The sequence below is a fragment of the Syngnathus scovelli genome, chromosome 9, assembly GCF_024217435.2.
Source record: "Syngnathus scovelli strain Florida chromosome 9, RoL_Ssco_1.2, whole genome shotgun sequence".
In the NCBI taxonomy this organism is placed as follows: domain Eukaryota; kingdom Metazoa; phylum Chordata; class Actinopteri; order Syngnathiformes; family Syngnathidae; genus Syngnathus; species Syngnathus scovelli.
This window is the reverse complement of record NC_090855.1, coordinates 7,121,071-7,140,689: the sequence shown is the minus strand read 5'-3', so window position 1 is coordinate 7,140,689 and position 19,619 is coordinate 7,121,071. Positions and strand designations below refer to the sequence as shown.

The following is a 19,619-nucleotide window of genomic DNA, read 5'->3' as shown; positions in this document are numbered from 1 at the left end:
TCCACCCACATAAGCCACCAACAACTCCACCTGCTGAAGTCCAAAACAATCCCCCACACACTCCACACAATCACCATTGCTTTCCATTACTCCTACGCAGACCCACCACTCTGCAGCCGCCTCCGCTTGCATTCACACACTTGTCTACAAGCAACACGGTGTGTGCAGACACACGTTTCCCCCGCTAGGCAAATTAACACTTGTGCACCTACTCTTTCCAAACAGATCATGTGCAAAATGGCATAAACCCATTGGGGAAGCATTGCAATGATGGAAGTAGAACTATGGAGGGGGTAATTCTCACTTTCTCTGTGAGACATTGCTGCTTCGGCTGCCTGAATGTGAAAAGAATGTGGTGAGAGTATCCACGGGTAGTGTAATCAGGCCAGTGAAGCCTAAAGGCACACAATGCCGCAGCTTCTTGGAGCCGCAGGTACATGCAAGGGAGTTTACTGAGAGAGAGCAGGAGCAGTTTGACAATGAAGAGATGGGGAACACCGAGATGGGCCCACTGGCTGAATAGTGAGTGAACACAAAGAAAGCACCACAAGCCATCTGACATTTTCCTCCATAATCCACTCGCTGACAGCACTTTCAGTACCACAGTGGCCTTTAATCCCCTTCGCCCCTAACATTGACCAATATCGGTGTGCAGATCGATCCAAATATCACTAATATCAATACCAATGATATTGTTTGATATCAGTGTCATCAGATTACCGAATTTTCCGGACTATAAGGCGCACCTAAAAACCTAAAATTTTCTCAAAAAAACAACAGTGCGCCCTATAGTCCAGTGCGCCTTATATATGGACCAAATTCCTAAATTTAAACTGGACCGAAGCATTGTGTCATGAAATCGATCATAAGTGGCCCGCTGAAGACTATGAATCATGAATCAAAAAGACTATGGATCATTATTTTGTGATTATAAAGTAATTTGTTGCGTCTGAAGTTGAAATAAAAAAAGATAAAATGGAGAATGACTTGATTTGGATTAAAAATCTGACATGATGCATTAATGGTGCGCCTTATAGTCCGGTGCGCCTTATATAGAGACAACGTTTTAAAATGGGCCATTCATTGCCTTATAGTCCAGAAAATACGGTAGTATTTGAGTTATTGTACCTCGCTTGTATGCACTTGATTAGATTTTTAAAATAGAGAACTGACTGTTTGTCGCTACTCATTACCAGCAACTTAAGTGCCACACTGGGTGGTCAGAGAACAGAGCAAACACATTTTTGCTCCACCTCCCCCTTATCTTTTGATGTTATGCCACCCGTCATGTGACTCAGCTGTGCCAGGTCAACGAGCCAACACACACATACACACGTACAAGCAACACCAAAAGAGGAACTAAAATTTTACCGGACTTCATTCACTTTAGGGGCCAGATCCTCAAATAAAAATTAATTTAAAAAAAAAATTGGGCATAACATTAATATTTGATGTTCATTGTTTATACAAACATATTGTCTCTTTGATAATATAATACATAATTATGCAATACAGTCACAGGTCGTCAGTTTTCATCATGATAAGTTGTGATACAATCAGTGGTTTGGTCTGAAAAGCATCATGAAACGATGTGAAACAGGAAAAGCGAGGGTTAAGACCAGTGCAGGTGAAACTGCGGTGTTCTGTTGAGAAAGCCTAATGTTACATTTACACAAGCTGTCATTATGATTTTTTTTTTCCATTATCTTTCCAGATATTGCCAAAAGCACTGAGCTACCTGACCTGAATTAGCTAGACTAGACTTGCATTCAGCGGCAAATGAAAAACCCATTAAAGGCGTCACATAAAAATGCTTTACCCAAAAACACAATGTTTGAAAAACTGCTTTTTGTGTTTTTCTTTTCACACAGTATTGTGATGTTGACGATAAAGATTACAAAAGGGCCGTTTGGCATTCGCAAATTCACATATTTGCGGATATTTCGGGGGTGAAACTTATCCTCTGTTATTCACAGAAACACTTTCTCACCTAGTTGTTATGTTTTGTAACAAGGCAAAAAAGTCAGATTTTTTGTCATGACAAAATACTGTCAATATGTTTGTATTATATTTACTGTATTGTACTCCTTATGAGTGTATGTATGTCTATTTCCCCTGGATGAAGAGATTCAACGTCAATGCTTTACTTTGGTGATAAGACTCATGTCGTTCAGAGACATTTTGGTATGTCTTGGAGTAATTTTGCAAATGGTGCAGTCATTCTGCTGATTGCGCCCTTACAATAGATGTGAGTGGCATGTACCCAACTGAGAAAATAAATTGTGATTGCTGACTGTAAACGCACCAAGATAATATAATTTTTTTGACCACAACCAAATATTCGAGATAGAAGGCTGCTTTGTGTGTAGGCAAAAGTTTTACCTATACATAGTAGGTCATCTAATCGCAAATGGAACTACAGCCATGATAGATTTGTTATTGACTGTTAGTGGTAGTGGACAGATAAAAGAGGCAACCTCGCCAATGGCGAAAGACCGGTCAGTGTCAATGCTTTCTTTTTTCCCCCTTCTCCCCCCCACCCCTTTTTTTTTCTTCGTGATATTGGCAGAATCACACCAGAGGATGAGGTGCTTCAAAGCAGCCATGCCAGCGGCAAAAGCCCGATCAGGCACTCGCTCTCAATGCTTTTATTATTCTTCCTCCTCCTTCTCACTCTTTCCCTTGTCTTTTTATTGTGGCATTGGCAGAATCACACCTGACAATGAGGCGCGTCAAAGAAAAACTGTTTGTTTCAGCCAGTACTAGATACGGCATTCAAACATGAAGAATAATTAGAATGGTACCATCTTATCTCAATTAAAGCCAGGGTCATAAGTCTTATCATCATTTTTCCATAGCAATTTTTATCTCATACACACACACACACACATCACCCTTGAACACAACACATACTCATCACCTTTGACCAAATCTTATCCATCAAAATATCTTATTTTCATTTAACATTTGAATCATCGGAATTGAATTATCTTTATGGCAAGTCCCATTTGTGCTTTGTTTTCTGACCTCGTCAAACGTAGACAGAAACAGAGCAAGATACAATTCCTTTTTGTCAATGACAAAAACCTCCTAGTGGAGCAGTTAAAGGCATACAGTATGTAGGACAGAGGAAAGATTATAAATAGCTGAGTTAAAAATATTCAACAAAGGAGTTTATGACACTGCTAAGACGAGACAGCTTCACTTCTTAGAGTTGAACAGTCCCGTCACTTGATAGAGAGAACGTTTTACTTTCTGACAGATAAAAGACAAGCAGCATGTGGTGAAAGAGGAGATCGAAGATGGTTAAGAATGTAATCTCAGAAAGTAATGTCATGAGGAACATAAGTTACCTTTAGATTTGGGAACTGTGCTATATTTGATCATAGACATGGCCAAATTGTAAAATGTGGTAAAGGAAAATAGATTTCATGCACGGTACGGTGTTACTTTTTTACAATGCATTTTAAATGGCTTCTTAAAATACAGAGACCCAGCTTCAACTCCCTAACCAACAATAAAATAAACTAATATCATAAATAATCAGAAAAATAAAATTGTAATACAGGCACATAAGTGATTACATAGCATTTTGCTCATAAATGTTGAGACAGTGCAAGTAATTTTTGTGCATAACATCAATTAAAATAGCAAATCGTATAGGTAATGGTGGGTTAAGGTACAATTTAAATGGTTGAGGTGAGAGTGAGTAGGAAGTCCAGAATAGGTGTGTTTTGAGTCTGAATATGGAGAGGGTTAATGACTCTATTACGGATGTTAGAAAGTAATGAGTTCCAAAGATGGGCCAAAGCAGCTAAAGGCTCAGCCCCCTGTGGTAGACAGCGGCTAATGAGGTGGAGTAAGCACGAGGATCTGAGACATCGAGGAGAAGATATGGCAGGGTGAAGCTACAGATGGCCTTGAAACTGAAGATGACTGTTTCATATTGGATACACTTTTGGACATGGAGCCAGTGACGTTGCTGCAGGGCGATTACCCCCTTGCTTTTTAAATAACAAAAGTCCTGGTATCAATTCCCAACCACATATCCGAATGGTTGAGAGTTGAGACCACCTGCATAGTGGGCAGTAAAGATGTCGGCGTGGCCAGATAGCAACACTGTTGGAAGTTCCAATGTACAGTGAACTCTCCCCCCACTTTACATAATTATCCATTCACAAATTCACTCGTGTTGTTTTCCTTTCAAACTGATCCCTACCTGTATAACTAGTTTTAAAAAAGGTCAAATTAAGTTCACCTGAAAAGGTTGTGGCTACATTTTAGGTGCATGCTAAAACGTCTCCCCGAAACCATATCCTCCTTAATTAGCAGCAATATATCTTTACTGAAATAGGGCACGAGAGATGGGGGAACCAGCTACTTATTTTTATTATTAATTATTATTACAAAAGCATCCAACTCTCAAGTAATGGCAGCAACAAACAAGTTAAGTTTAATTATACAAATAATCAGAAAAATACCTCCTTTTGTGGCTTTCATTGTTACATTCTCTAAGGGGAATGATTGTGACAGAGAAACAGTTGTTATGGCTTTCATGGTCCCCATTGCTAACACATCTGTCTCATTACGGTGATGAACTTTAACATGAGTGCGTGTTTTCTCCTCATCAGTTAGAATATGCCTCCCCTAATTCATGGTATTATACTGACAATGGCTCCTGTGGGCCAGCCACCAGTCAGCCATAATTCTGTCTTTTAATTAGAAGCTGATTAATACAGCCAATGAGGACTACTGTATGTCCTCATTTCTCAGCACAGTTTCTTTTTAGCCAACCTCAATTTAAGTATGAGAATAGTGGTTGTGTTATAAAATGATCAAAACACAGTTAAAACATCCAAGTGTTGCATTGCAGCTTATACAGTAGCTTGTGTAAAACACAAACAGCAAATGTGTTCATGTTTGGCAAAGTACAAACCCTCTCCACTCTGTACATATACATTTATTCTGGAAAGCTAAACACAACCACACTGACCTGAGTAAGTGCCGCAAAACAACCACTTATTAACTAGTGAATTCATGACTCGGTGGTCGGCTGGCCTCTGTGTAGGTGGTGGTTGGAACATACGACTTAATTGAATGATGAATTGGATGCCTATATAAGGTGTATGTAAATGTTTCTAATAGCTGATATATTATAAATATTCATTCCAACCCATGGGGCAAAAGCATAACATTTAATACTGGAGCAACTGTAAAATATCAAAATACACAGAAGCGTGGCCAAAAGATGCTGTGGGAAATCATAGTTCAAATCTATTTAATATTAAATCTATAGCAGTCATGTTTGAAAGGCAGACCAACAGAGCATAAGAGTGCTTACACTTTGCGCTCATTTCTTATGTCGACAGCAAGTTTAATTGGATACGCCAATACTGCCGGGTCAAAGAAGAGACCATTTTGTGGTCATTACTGTCCTAAAAAATATTTTCACATTCTTTCATCTCATAAAATACCTTTACTCCATAATAGCTTGGATGCTCCATTCAGATATAAACTGACCTCTTGCCTTAGAAGAATTATTGTTAGAGGCCCCTTCTTCTTCTTCTGTTATTAACTGCAAGTGGTGTTCAATACAATGCAGGCAATTTTGAGGAAAATGATTATTACATTTCCAATAAGAAATGCTTATCTCCAAGCTAAACAATTCAATTCTTCTCGTGGCGTGTGCATTATTGCGAAAGCAATGAATACATTTTCAGTGAACAGCTTGAGAAGCAAACCCAGTTTAATTTTTTTGGGGTGTGTTACCGAGAAGAAAATGGAAATCAATTTCAGAGGATCAGTGCAACTTTTAGTGCTTTCAGTCCTCCCAAGGACAACCAGAGCAGACAATGACGCGCCCCATAAAAGGTTATCTAGTTAATCTTTCACTGAAAAAATAAATAAGTATTTATAAAATGTAAGTCCTATAACATTGCCTAATGTGTAAATCGACAAAACTATTCCTGGAACATCTGAATTTTGGGCGACTTGCCACATAATATAGTGTCGGTATTAGTGAATACATCATCCTCCTACTTTATTTCAAACGCAATTTTGTCTCTTTTTTTTTTCTTCTGATCCGTAAATTGTTTTTTAAAGTTATTCTATCGTAGACCCACCCTACTAATTAAAAGGAAAGAGTCAAGTAAGGCGGGGGAGCAAAAGAAGTTTAGAAATAAATAGGTCTGCCAATTTTAGAGGACTGTTTGTTAAAGAGGCACTTTTAACTCGTGACGAAGAGCTCTGTTTGGCTGTGGGGTATTTTCCAGCTTCCTCCTTACTGCTGGGGTGAGAAAAGTTAGCAGGTAGCAGATGGCAGCCTGATCGCAGCTCTCAGATGATTCTTCATTACCTATGAGCATGCATACGGAGATGTCCTGCAGCAAGTACTATGCTAATAAGACTTCCTGCTGTATCCAAAGCCTCCGGCTGAGACATATGGAAACACAGACCCCTCTCATCACTATGCCAATATGGAGGGCTTTGTACCGAGAGGGAGATGATATGGTCTCCCATTTTGTCATTACGTTCACATACTCACTAATCCTAACTGTAATGATGTCTTTGTGTTTCTGTTTTCTATTTTTAAAACAGCTTTTACAAACAGCACTTCATCATGACAACTTGAAAGAATTGGATGTCTGCAACCTTGGTCGCAAAACTCAAAATTCAGATCTGGTCCCTCAGATTGTACTTTATCGAGATGTTTCTTCAGCTTAACAAGTGTCCACCTATGATGAATTCAGTTTATTGGACATGATTTGGCTCCAGAAGCTACCTTGTTAACCTGCGTGCTGATGAAAAGCACAGTGGTTAAACTGTGTCAGGGTTTATACTTTTGGGACCTGGATTTGGAATCCACTCTTTGTACAAATGCATGGGGCAGCCTGTCTGGAGTTTTCCCAAAGGCACATGAAGGATTCACAGGCCATGATGGACCAAATTATTTTGTAAAATCATTCTATTTTTCCAGTTTTAAATTGTAAAAAGAAAAAGGCAGTAAATTATTTGCCTGTGTTTCAGCTTTGCCTATTTTCTTCCCCTTCATCTTGATCTTTTCCTTCTCAGTATCTCGTCTCTTTCGCCCTATGTGGATAAGACACACCATTTTTTTTTTCGTTATCTCCCTATTCCCACAGCAGTTAAAAGGCAAAGAAGGAGATGACAAAATGGTACCACCCACCCCCACTCGTACACCCACTCCTCCATTCCTTTTTTCTACTGTAAGTGTGCAGACATTATCTCTGTAAGAAGATGTGAAATGTTATTTTTTGCTCTGGAGTGCTTAAGGGTTCCTGGTATCTAAGTAAGAGGGAAAGGGCCTGGCAATAATTAGACAGAAAGAGGAAAGGCATTTTAACTGAACATGGAATGGTTATTACAGACGAGGTGAGTGACAGAGAGATTATAGAGAGAATACACCGGCATAGAAATGGCAGCTGTTTGGCCCCAGTGAGGATAAATTCTCTACGGGCTCAAAATAAAACCATTAGCAACAGGACATCTTGGCGCATAGCACAGAATTTGAGTTCATTCTCAAGATGTCAAATATGAAATAAAAGCCTGGCATTTACTCTGAGACATGAGCAGATTCTAAATTTGACCCTTCGGCTCTTGAAGAATCAGGTGTAATTTACTCCATTTTGAAATTGCTATTTAAATTTTCTGTACTATTTCTGTATTGACACTGGAATGTCCTTTGTTCACACGTTCATAGATAGAATGCTCTTTCTTTTAATGTGTTTTATGTTGTTTTTGTGATACCATCAAAAAACGGCTCCAGTGACAGCAGAGAAGAGACAACCATGATGTATTCCGTTCATGAGACATATAAAAGTGTTGAATACACAAAACATTTTATATTGTCAGTCTGAACACTCTAAAAATAGTTACATACAAGTTAAATACTAGAACAGTTTTGCTGCTCAGGTATTTGCATGTGAGCACTTGAGTTGGACAAAATCATGTTCAGATTGCCCAATAAATCTACCATTCATCTACGTTAAAATACTTCATTTAAAACATCAAAAGGAGCCTCAATTGAAAATCTGGCAGCAACACAAAGTTGTTTTAACTTAATTTTAAACTTGTCTGACAGTTGAGATTTATATAGTAATTTAATGCGAGTTGTATGAGGGACATCTGAGGCATGACATTTTATCATTCATCAGAACTGAGTGTTGTACTAATGATATAGCTATATTAATAGTTTTAATTTATTTTTACTTTGTATGAAAGTAAAAACTGCCTTCCACCCTCCACGCTCAAGCTTTGGCAGTTTTGCTGGGCTTCGTACTACTCTGGAGCAAAATCAAATGCTCCAGGAGCTCCTTTATGACTACCTCCATCAACCTTAACAGCAGTGCAGAGCACAACAAATCATTGGTCGCCCGTCACCATCAACCTCAATCAACCAACGCCTGTCATACAAAGACTCAATACTTGTTTGCAATCTACTCCGACAAAAGATGTATTGCAAGCCACTCGTTTTCACTTAGAAAATTTATTTTTACTCACACAGACTGGAACCTATCATACAAATGATGTTAAATGTTCCCAGTGAGTGATAATCTGGTGAAAAAAAGCACATTTTTAATTAACTGAAAGTATTGGAACCATAGATTGGGACATCTTCACTCCTGCCCTTTGGAGGAACTTGTGGCTGATAATAGTCCTTTTCGCTTCCTTCTCACTGAAGAATCACCTGGCTCTCTGACCACAGTGTTTGTGTCCCTATGAGCTATGCAGACATTAATCCCGCCTGCTGTTTAGTAGATTGTTCCTTTTGCAGTACAGCATGTCGTTGTCTCACACTTTCCAATATAAAACACGTGCCAACACTTGTGTTGCCCAGGAATGAGAGCCCAATGCGCACCAAACGGTGTCCTGAAGGCTGCTTTGAGACTGTAGCCATAGCAACACGAGTTACATGTTAAAGCAGTTATTGGCCTTGATAACTTTTCCTAGACGTGATGTAGTGACTTTGATGTCAAATAGGAGATAAAATTGTACTTGCAAACTTGGAATTAATCATTCACAGTGGAATTTTCAGTCATGTCCCAAATTAATTATGCTCCCATATGTTTTGACCTGTGCCGAACTACACTTTCTGATTTATTAGTCGACATAGACGCAAGGGCAGAGGTCTGTGCACTCAATCAAGTCAATTTTATTTATACAGCGCCAATTTGCAAAAGACATTTAGCTCTAATTTTGTGCCCATGCAAATCGAGCGCAGTGAGTTGTCTAACTCCGTGCGCAGTGTGTTGGGAATTTTGCAAATGTTTGCAAGACAGTGCATAAAAAAAAATATAGCGTGTGGGTGGTTGTGTGTGTGTGTGTGTGTGTGTCTGTGTCTGTGTCTGTGTGTGTGAGTGTGTAATAGAAAGAACACTTACAAACTATGGAATGATTTCAAAGTCTTACTGTAGAATCAACTGTGTCTATGTATTGTGCAGACCAAAGGGTACAATGGCGGCTTGGAAAAAAACCGACCATTAATTACACTGCCAGTTTCAATCCTTGTCCAGCTTTTTCAATTAGGGTAATAGTAACCCTCACAGGGAAATGGTCCATTTACGAGTTAAACGAGACCTTTAGCATTTATTTTTCTGTTGAACAACAAATCCCTGAATTGAAATCACTATGAGTTATTGATCATGCAAACAAAAGATCTCAAACTTAAGTAAATTAACAGTAACGGTGATTCTCAAATTGAAAAGAAAAATAACAATAATAATCTTAGTGTTGCAGTGATTGTCTCAATGATGTTGCTCTTTGACATAGTTCCATAGATTCAATAGGTTGTTTCGGGTTCAGGTTGCCATACAAAGATTTGTCTCATGCTGTTATTAAGCCAGCGTTTCATTCAAAAAAAAAAAAAAGAAAATACAACCTTGAAAACCACTATTAGCAGACATACTACATACAGCGGAGGTAGTCCAAACCTTTGCCTCTATTCAGAAAAGTGCTCCTATTCCATTCCTCAACTTTGACTATTAAACATTGCAAACCTGGGTTAATATGGGTTTGGTACAAACGGTATGTTTTCTGAGATGATGACGTGTTTGTCCCATTTGTAACACTCCCAACATCAATAATGGTGGTTCACCATGAGAGATTCTTTACCTTGGCAGTGATCTGGGCTTTTGTTTAACCTTGTGTTCAGTTACAAGTGTCTCCTTCCTCTCTGACTTCCTATTCCTGCCATGATTATGTCAACAAGCTAGTTAGTGAGTGGTAGTGTTGAGTAGGTGCCGTGTGGTTGGTGTGTGTTTGACAAGCGACAAGTGTGATGTCTCCATTTTTTCTACCGTTTAATGTCATGTTTTATTCAGTGAAAGCATCCTTTATTTATTTGTTCCCTCCTCACTAACGTGTCTTCATATTTTTTCAGCAAATGTTTCCCAACTGACCCACGTGCCATCTTCCCTCCCTGTCTCTCGCACATGCTAGAATGCACACACTTTCTTTTTCTTGTTCTCCCCTCTCACCATTTTCCCCTTCTTTCACTGCTTTGCTGTCTAAAAGCAATGAGACCTGACTGAGACGTCCTGGGAAATCAAAACGACTCCCCTTGCTGTACCAATTTCACCCTGCATGAAAACACAGCAGCAAACACACACATTACAAAAAGCCTACCGGCAGCAAGAGATACAGTTCACTGCTAGGGTGTTGAAGCTGTCCAGATTTCCCCTCTGAATTACAATGCGTAGTTTGAGGATCAAATATCAGAAAAATCACACACACAAAGTTCCAGAGAATAAAGACAACAGATAGAAAGTGCACGCACAAACATGCCTCTAGTCACAAACTAAAAAAGATCACCCACAGCCAGATGTCCTGTTGGTTATAAAGCGGTAGCAACTTCAAAAAGTGCCTCTATTTTCTCCAGACAGCAGTGTGTTCCTACGTGACAGCAATTCAAAATGATGTGCAAACATTTAATCCTGCCAAATAATAATAATAACATTCAATTTGAAGTCTCAATGTAGGATTTTTTTTTTACTAACATGTTTGAACCAAATTTGGTTTTCATGTCATGTTGGAAGCACATGTTACTGTATAAGTCATATGCATGTTTACAATTAATGGGGGGGGGGGGGGCAAATCTTTTGCTCTGATAATTCAGCGGTCTCACTTGGAATCTGGAACGATTATATTTTATTTACTTAAGATACGCAAGTCACTCATGTTTAAATTATGCTGTCACCATTCCTGATTTCTGTGCTTGCATCTGTCTGATTTAAGTGCTTGCTGAGCCTGCAGATATTTTTTTATCTTAAAATGTTGGGCATTATTCAAATTCCTAAGAAGTCAGTTTTTTACGGTGTATCACAAGTAGCCACAAGGTGGCGCAAATCCCCCGCAAACTCTTCAAATTTCCATCTACAAGCCATGTATTTATACATATTTCTCTGACAATCAGATGCCATTCCAGTCACTGACTTTCTTGTTCAATTCAGAGGAGACAAGACAAGAAACATACACACAAACACTGTTAAGATGCAGTATAGTGTGACTGACACTTCAGTCTAAATACAAGATAATGAAAGAACCTCCCTGGCATTATTGACATTTAATCTATGCCTCCGGGGGAAGGAAGCCATCATCTTCCATCCATAAACCAATCTTAATGGCTTAAAAGTTTAATATGGCATTTCTTGGAATTGGATTTATGACTTGCAAAGGAAAACTCTACTCACTGAGCACGGTGATGCTTTTTTTTTTTCCTCTGTGCCAAAGTATTTTGCCATTGATTCCTTTTCGAGAATTATTATTCTTTCTTCTGTGATATGGGTGAGAGGGAACCTTCCCCTCAGCAAGATCATTTGGATTCATAACACCTTCCAAATGAGTTATTGACTAGTCGAGGCTTCACTGCCATTTTCAATCAGAAGCTTATACACACAATACTGCTCTGGTGTTTGAACACATTTTCCTGACAGTGGAAACATGAGCAGAGGTATTTGGAGAAGGGAAGGGTAATTCCGTTTCTACAAATTTCTATGGTATATTATACACGTTCTATATTTAGTATTGTAATATATAATATACTAGTCTGTGTGTATCAGTAACAAGAATAAGTCTCAGGGATGAGAACAGTGTGTTATGAAGATTTGGCTCATATTACTGTTGCACTGATCCAGGTATCACGCACTTTTGTCCTCCCTTTGTTCAGGTTACAACTACACTAGAATAGTAGTGTCACCTCAACCTTAAAGCTCAAATCACATATGCTGAATTTAGACTACCCGACAGAAGGCAGACAAGATGAGGGTGGATGTAAACAAAACGTTTTTGAATATTAATGTTGAGCTTGAAAGGAATGTGGGAGATGCAGAGCATCCATTTGAAAAATACTTAATACCCACTACAAATGGATGCTTATGGTGACTGACAGATTTTTGGACTTAATGAGCCACTGTGTGACGAATCTCCAGATCTGGTGTTTTGGAAAATATGTTTCTCAACACACACTGCTCTATAATCAACAAGAATCACAATAGCATGAGGCAAACAGTGATGCATTGAGAACCGTTGAAATGGCAAAGGTTTTTATCGCCAGCCTTTTTTAAGAAGCCTGAGGACAAATTAAACATTCTAAAAAATAATTTTCTGGAAAATGTAATCAAATCGGAAAAACAATTATCAGATTCTTACTTTCTAGTATATGTGAGGAAGCCGAGCAATGCTGGCCGTCAATTTTATGATGTATAAGCACTGTGTTTTACTTCTGTTTAAGTAAGACCAGCTTCAGCCCTTGCTAGAAAATCACCATAAAAGTCAAGAACAAGTGAAGGAGAAGTGCTATCATAGAATGTGTATTCTGCTGCCAAGGGTGTAGGAGAGTCACTGATGCATCAGACGATGGAGTAATCAACCCTCCATGAAGTACAGTGACTTTTATCATTCATGCTTAAAACCAACCCTCACTAAAATCTTGGATTGCAAAACTGGGAAGTGTTTGCCAGCAGAATGTTAAATGCCTGGGTATAGCGCAATCGTGACAGGAAGAAGCAAATGATCAGTACACTTCCATCTTGAAGTCTGATAAAACTATTGCTAAAATGGATTTCATGGGTTTGCACTATTTCTTGTCTAAAAGTATTTAGAAATATTTCAAACGACAACAAAGCAAACGACGTGGGATGTATTCTGAAAATGCACACTGCAGCCACGCCAATGAAGAGCAGGTCAAACCTGATGCTACTGCACCTTGGAGTGTTGTATATGAGTCAGGCTAGTGGAGCAAGAAAATGCAGCAACCCAGCACTCGTTCAAGTTCCAGCGAATTTGGGAGTAGTTTTAGCAGTTTCTTTGTGCTCTCTCTTAAATGACAAAGCTGTCGCACATTTGCAAAACAGCAGGACTGAACCGGTTGTAGATTAATTTAAGGATGGCAACACAGATTTCATTCCAGCTGAGATTTGCAGATCAGCGTACCTCTCCTTCACTATCTCTCTACTGAAGTGGCAGACAACTGTCTGTTTGATAATTGCTTGCTAATATATATTTTTGTTTACCTCAACACAGCAATTTGTGAGATCGCTTTGTGATTTTCATTGTTCCTGTGAATAACAAAGTTCTATTCTGTTCTATATTTTGAATCTCTTTTGAGTGGGCCATCATTTAGTTGGATGAATCACTAGGCGGTATATTTGAGTGTACAGCTGGTTTATCGCCCTGCCATCACAGCAGTATGACATTAAAATATGTCTTTATTGGATGTACTTATCGCAGTGTCGTTAAACCTTCATTCCAGACAGTACAACTGGTTGCAATATATCAAATTAAACTTGGAAAATTTGGAATGCAGAGTGGCACACGGTTTAATTTACAATGGCCCTAGGGGAAAAAGGTCTATCATGAAATCTTACTGAGTTAGTTGTTTGTATCTCCACCAATCCCAAAAATGAGCATCATTGTTTTGATTCCTGTTGGTTTGTTTGGTATTTTTATTACATTATTTAGCTTAAAGTAGTCATGAAATTAAGGGGGTATTTCTGTTTAAAATTCTTCCACCAGCAGTGAACATATCAAGTCCCATTTTCTTCACAAAAAAAAACTAATCAAAACTGCAGGAAATTGATTTTAGCTTTGAAAATATATCCAATATTACTCACGTCAGTTCTACCAAATGATATGAGGTCAAATGGAGTTCAATCAACATGCGTCTAAATGAAATGATACCCACGATATAACATTTGCTTGAAATAAATTTCTGAATACTGTTTAGAAGGAACAATGTAAAGCGGGTAAGCAAATACGCAGAAAATCAGACAAGCATGAGGATTTTATTTCTGTCTTCTCTATCAAGTGCATGCTGAATGGAGTAGCATATTCTGGCCTGGTGCTGTTGTAGTTTGAATGTGATTGGGGATTTGCAAGATTAAGATCGGAGACAATAAGTCTCTTGTGAATGTGATAGCTCAGAGCTGCTGCTGCTCAAGAGGATTGTCCTCTCCAAAATGCATCACATTCACCATCGTTGTGCTTATGAGAAAATACATCCACGCTTGACAGCCTAGCTTTTCCGCTATACATAACTTTAATGGCTCGGGTAGTGATAACTTCTCTTTTTAGGGCGTATTTGTATTTATGGGGAATCCACTAAGCTCTCTTTTTATGTAGTTCTATACAATTCATACATGAGCATAGTCTAGGGAAAGACATCCAGTAAATACTGTAAGCTGTGAAATGGCACCCCGACTGTTTTCAAGAAGCAGACATACATTTCCATATTATGTTCTGTTGTGGAAATTGAACATCTGCTCTCTAAGTAAAGTCCGCTTACTATGTTTGTACGTAAAGGTTTTGGCTTAATTATTTTGAGGGCAACAAAAAAATAGCATCTCATCTGACAGTGTGCTGTATTTCTAATGTATACATTGCTTCACTTTATCCCTCCATCCAAACTAAAAATTGCATTTCACATTTCATCTGTTACTTCACAAGAGACTGTGATGCGCTGCAGCTTCAGCTGACTGGAAATGCCACTCTTCAACACCCACCCACAGGGGAAACAGTCTCAGCTGGCTCAGTCCAAAATACCATTCAAAATCAACAACCGCACACACACCAGTAAGTACTCTGAATGCTGCATGCTTACATCTCATTTCCATTCATACCCCAACTGAAAATCTTGTTTTCAGCCACTGGGCTTGTTGGCAGTTCATTGTACCAATAATCACACATGCACATTGTATTCCGTTTTTTGGAATTTGCTGACTTTTAAAATGGAAATGTCCTTTTCACCTCAAAGTCGGAGTAGTTTACAGCATGCTCAAATGTTCCACAGAAAAAGAGCATTGAGAAGTCTGGCACCAACAGTGTTATCCTGATTCTAATTCTTTGACTATGTTTTAATCTCATTTGACCAGGAGTGTTAAAGTGTGGTGGAAATTGGAATGGTGGATTATGGCCATAAGCACAGGTGATGGGCGAGCTGTTTGCCAGGCTCAAAAGAAGTGATTTCACTTAGCAGTTTAAAGGCCAAAATTTGAATTTTGTGACTCATCACAACAATGAGTGTGACCACACACACACACTTGATATGCCCCTACCAAACATCTCTACCAATACCTGCCAAATAAAAATGAAAGAAGGTCAATTGTGGTCAAAAGTGAAAATGAGAAATAAAAGACCAAATCACAAGAAACAGGATATAGAATATTTTAGAAACAAGACATCAAATTATGGTCTTTCTTTTATTCTGAGTGGCTGTTTTTGACCAATAATGTAGCAACAGATAATTCACTCAAGAACAGAACAAACAGGAGAATAGGGCTGTAGCGGCACTGTGTATTCCATATTATAGAAAGGACAACAATTTGTGCAGCATTTTGTTTTGGCTCTGATCAGAAGGTCAACAGTGAGGACTCTGACAAATGCACTCAGAGATGGTTCTGGGGCAAAAGGACTGATTTAAAAAGGCAGCGAATGAAAATAGCCTTTTCTTCCTTACTGCTCATCCAGCCCCGCCTTATGCATCAGTATCTGACAAGTGGGCGGTCAACTACTTTGTGAATCAGCTTTGATGGAATTTATGTTATTTCTGGACAATCTTCTTTAACTCAATGCCACTGTCCAACATTGGTACTGCTTTTATCCTCAGCATCTTTTCACAGAAATCCAAATAAAAGAGCAAAATTATACAGTGACGTTAAAGTCCAAGTTTAAACTCAGCATGACTGGCAGATGTTTTCATCAACGCCCTTTAAAATCTTGCAGTAGCTTTAAACACAAAGTTCTGTGTATTTTTGTCTTGTAGTTATTTCACAGTAGGTCGTTTAGAGTGGAATGTTGGTCATGACTTTCTTTCAGCAGCATAGCAGGTAAACATCTCCTGGTAAGGATAACAATAATAGTAATGTAGTAAATAATAGTTTAATTCTTCACTTTCACAAGTATGTCCAGTTTTTCAAAGAATAAATTCACAGCCAGGACCATAGCGGGATGATGAGCAACTGGATAATAATTATTATTGCAATGTATAACAGATGGGCCTCTCAGAGACAATTGTGATGGCAGACTGCCACATTGAGCTCATCTACACCATTAGACAATGACCTTCATATCAGCGCTGATAGAACAGCAGGGCCATCCATTAAAAGTGGAATTTGATGTAATTCACGTATACAACTCCTCTAAATCGTTCTGAATGGAGTCGTGAAAATTAAGTTCAGTATATAATGTCTGGCTTATATAAATAAACTTGACTTGACATTTCTGATCATGTATCTTACATACTGTGCATTGAGGTGCTCCTGTATCAAAATGAGTTGTCCTCACAGAGATATTAAAAGGGTTGCAATGTTTTGGTTCTTGGATGCCCAGTATCTCAGCACCCCTCGACCTCTGACCCTAGAAACACCCTTGCTCCAATCGTTCAATTACTCCAATGAAGTTTGTGAGTCTGGGGGGGTGAGCAGTGTTCATTTAGTGCTTCTTTAAGAATCACAACATAATTGTAATGTGCATCCCTAATTCAAACTTTTTAAAAGCAGTCTGTTCCATCCCTATTTGCATTAATCCTCCTTTTATTCATCCATTTTCTGTATCGATTGTCCTCATTGGGGTTGTTGGTGAGCTGGACCATAGGTAGACCAAGAGTTTAGGGTCCATGTAGATCAACAACACATCACACTCACATTCACATTGGAAGCCAGACTACAAAAAGAAAACCCACAAAACCACAAGGAGATATTGCAAACTCCACACAGGAAGGTCCGATCTCAGATTCAACTCCCCAATTTTCAGGACTGTGAGTCATGTGTGGTAACCACTTATCTACCGTGCTTCCCTTGCGACTGCATATGAAATCAAATTTTGTGAGTACAATTAAATTAATTGTACTATAATATGCATGGAAAGTGTCATAAAAGCTCGCTTTGTCTTGCAGAGCAGGTGCCGAATACAGCTTCACCTCAGCTGCAATTTTCTTTTTTCTGACAATTCATTTCATCAATACTAATCCAAACCAACAAAAACTGACATGCTAATTGTGGTCGAAATTAATTTACTGCCAAGATGATTGCATTAAACAGCTTTCTTCTCAAAGAAAAGCTGCACGTCAGAAAAGCACATCAGACCACCTACCAGCAGGGTTTCAACTCAGCTTGATAGTCCCATTTTCTGCAGCTCTCAAAGAAGCTTTGTCAAATGGAGAAAAAATATCACACGTCACCTGGTGTTTGATGATGTCATTTTGGGAATTATTACCATTTCTCCATAAACCCTTTGACCTGCTGGCGTAAATCTAGTAAATGTTGCAATAAGTAAAATATCAATATGTCACGTTGCATTTTGTTAGCAAAGCCTTAAAAAACATAATCAGATCTGTTAACTGATCAGTAGTGGCTCGTCAGAATAAGACATTAAAACGGGAGCCCCGGTTCACTGTGCCACAGTGTAGAACCATAAGATTCAAGAACTCCATGGTTGCTAATGCCATTTGTTTTATACATAAATGCAAATGTAATTTATGTAACTGCTGTTGCAAACAAATTGCCCCAAAGGAACAATAAAGTTGACTGATTGACGAAAATTGATCTCGATCTAAAAACCATCCCCCTAACCCTAACCCTAACCCCTTAAAGTACCCCTGGCAGTCATACAGTACTACAACCTGTTGGCAGATGCTAGAAGCATCTTCAAAAACAACACAACACAAAAATGGGAACGCACTCTTGTCAAACCTTGTCCCTACACCTCACACACTGTCGCATTTCAATGGCCAACATCAAAACAAATTACCTGTTTAATCCCCAATTCATACAAAGTTGACAATTTATAGCTTCACAAATTACAGTATTTTATTTAAAAAAAAAAAAACTAAGACAAAAAGTAGAGAGGACATGTCTGTAACACTGAGATGGAGATATGCTTGGTATAGGAAAGGATTTTATCACACCTAAACTTTAATCAGCATATGGGGAAACTTCTAAATAGCAACAGGTTATAGACTTCCTAGCATTGCTGTTCACCTAAACCTAATGTGTACTCTATTTACTCATACTCACATGGATTTAGAAAATATTAGAGCAACAATATAATGAATTAGATGCATTTTTGAAGACAAATGGAATTTAAGGGATTCTATTTTATCTGCATCTAACCTAGTCCTATATATGTCCACGAGCATGACTTGTATTTATTTGATCAGGCTAAGACAAGCAAAAAGCTTCCGGCCAAATTGTGAAAGACAGTGTGTAACTTTCATGTGTGATGGAAAGTAAAGACCGTACAGTATGTGGAAAAGTGATCACAGCAAACTTAGATGATATGGCAGTCAAACTTTTGAGGTAACATGAGAGTTAATATGAAAGAGCTCACCAAATCTCAAGACATGTGTCATCCCATGAGAATATCCCACACATTGTAATAGCAGCAGAAGCAGCTTGCACCTCGACATCAACTGGGAAGTAATCTTCATGTTGCTTGTGCGCTGCACAGTTGTGTTATTCCCTGAATCGGTATATTTCCCAGATGTATGTTTTTCTCTTTCACTCCACCAGGTTGGGCGACTGCTTCCTTACATCCATAAGGCAAAAAGGAAAAAAATACTGCGTGTCCGGCTCACTGCACCGAGAAAAAAATGTAATAGTCCTTGGCTGAGGAAGGAGATGATGGTGGTGGTGATGATGAGGGTGATGATGATGATGGAGGAGATGGTGTGGGACCTGATGGGGCATCCATGTTAGGCAGGGCGCAGTTTGAAGAAATCCATCTGGGGAGAGACACGGGCAGATTTAGGAGAAGATGAGGAGAGTTGGAGCGAGTCAAGCGGCGGTGTGAGCTGCCGCTGCACTGCCGCACAGGATTTAAAGTGAAGCCGGCTAATAGTGACTGAAGGCTTGTGAAGAAGGAAAAAAAAAAAAGCTTGCGACTGCTGACCACTCTTTTCACTCTCACCTGTTTTCCCTCAGATTGTTCTCATGGTTCGCCGAGTCGCCGCTCCAGTCAATTAGACAAGATGGGTTGTTTTATGGGGGTCGCTCAAGCTCTACACTGGAAACCCGTTTGCGGGTTTGCAACAAACAGCACGCCCGATAGCCACACGTCGTTTATTTTTTCCTTATTGAACGCCTTTTAACATCGTGCCATGTGTTTTA

General features: G+C 38.9%; 1 protein-coding gene across 2 annotated transcripts in view; it reads right to left on the bottom strand.

Annotated features, from left to right (window-relative positions):
- grik2 (glutamate receptor, ionotropic, kainate 2) overlaps positions 1–19,619 on the bottom strand; it is a 92,809-nt gene that overhangs the window by 72,131 nt on the left and 1,059 nt on the right. For both annotated transcript variants that reach the window (XM_049729899.1, XM_049729900.1), the window contains exon 2: positions 18,841–19,234. In XM_049729899.1, the coding sequence (XP_049585856.1) occupies positions 18,841–18,940 (100 nt within the window). In that variant the 5' untranslated portion in view covers positions 18,941–19,234. The remainder of the gene's footprint in view (positions 1–18,840; positions 19,235–19,619) is intronic.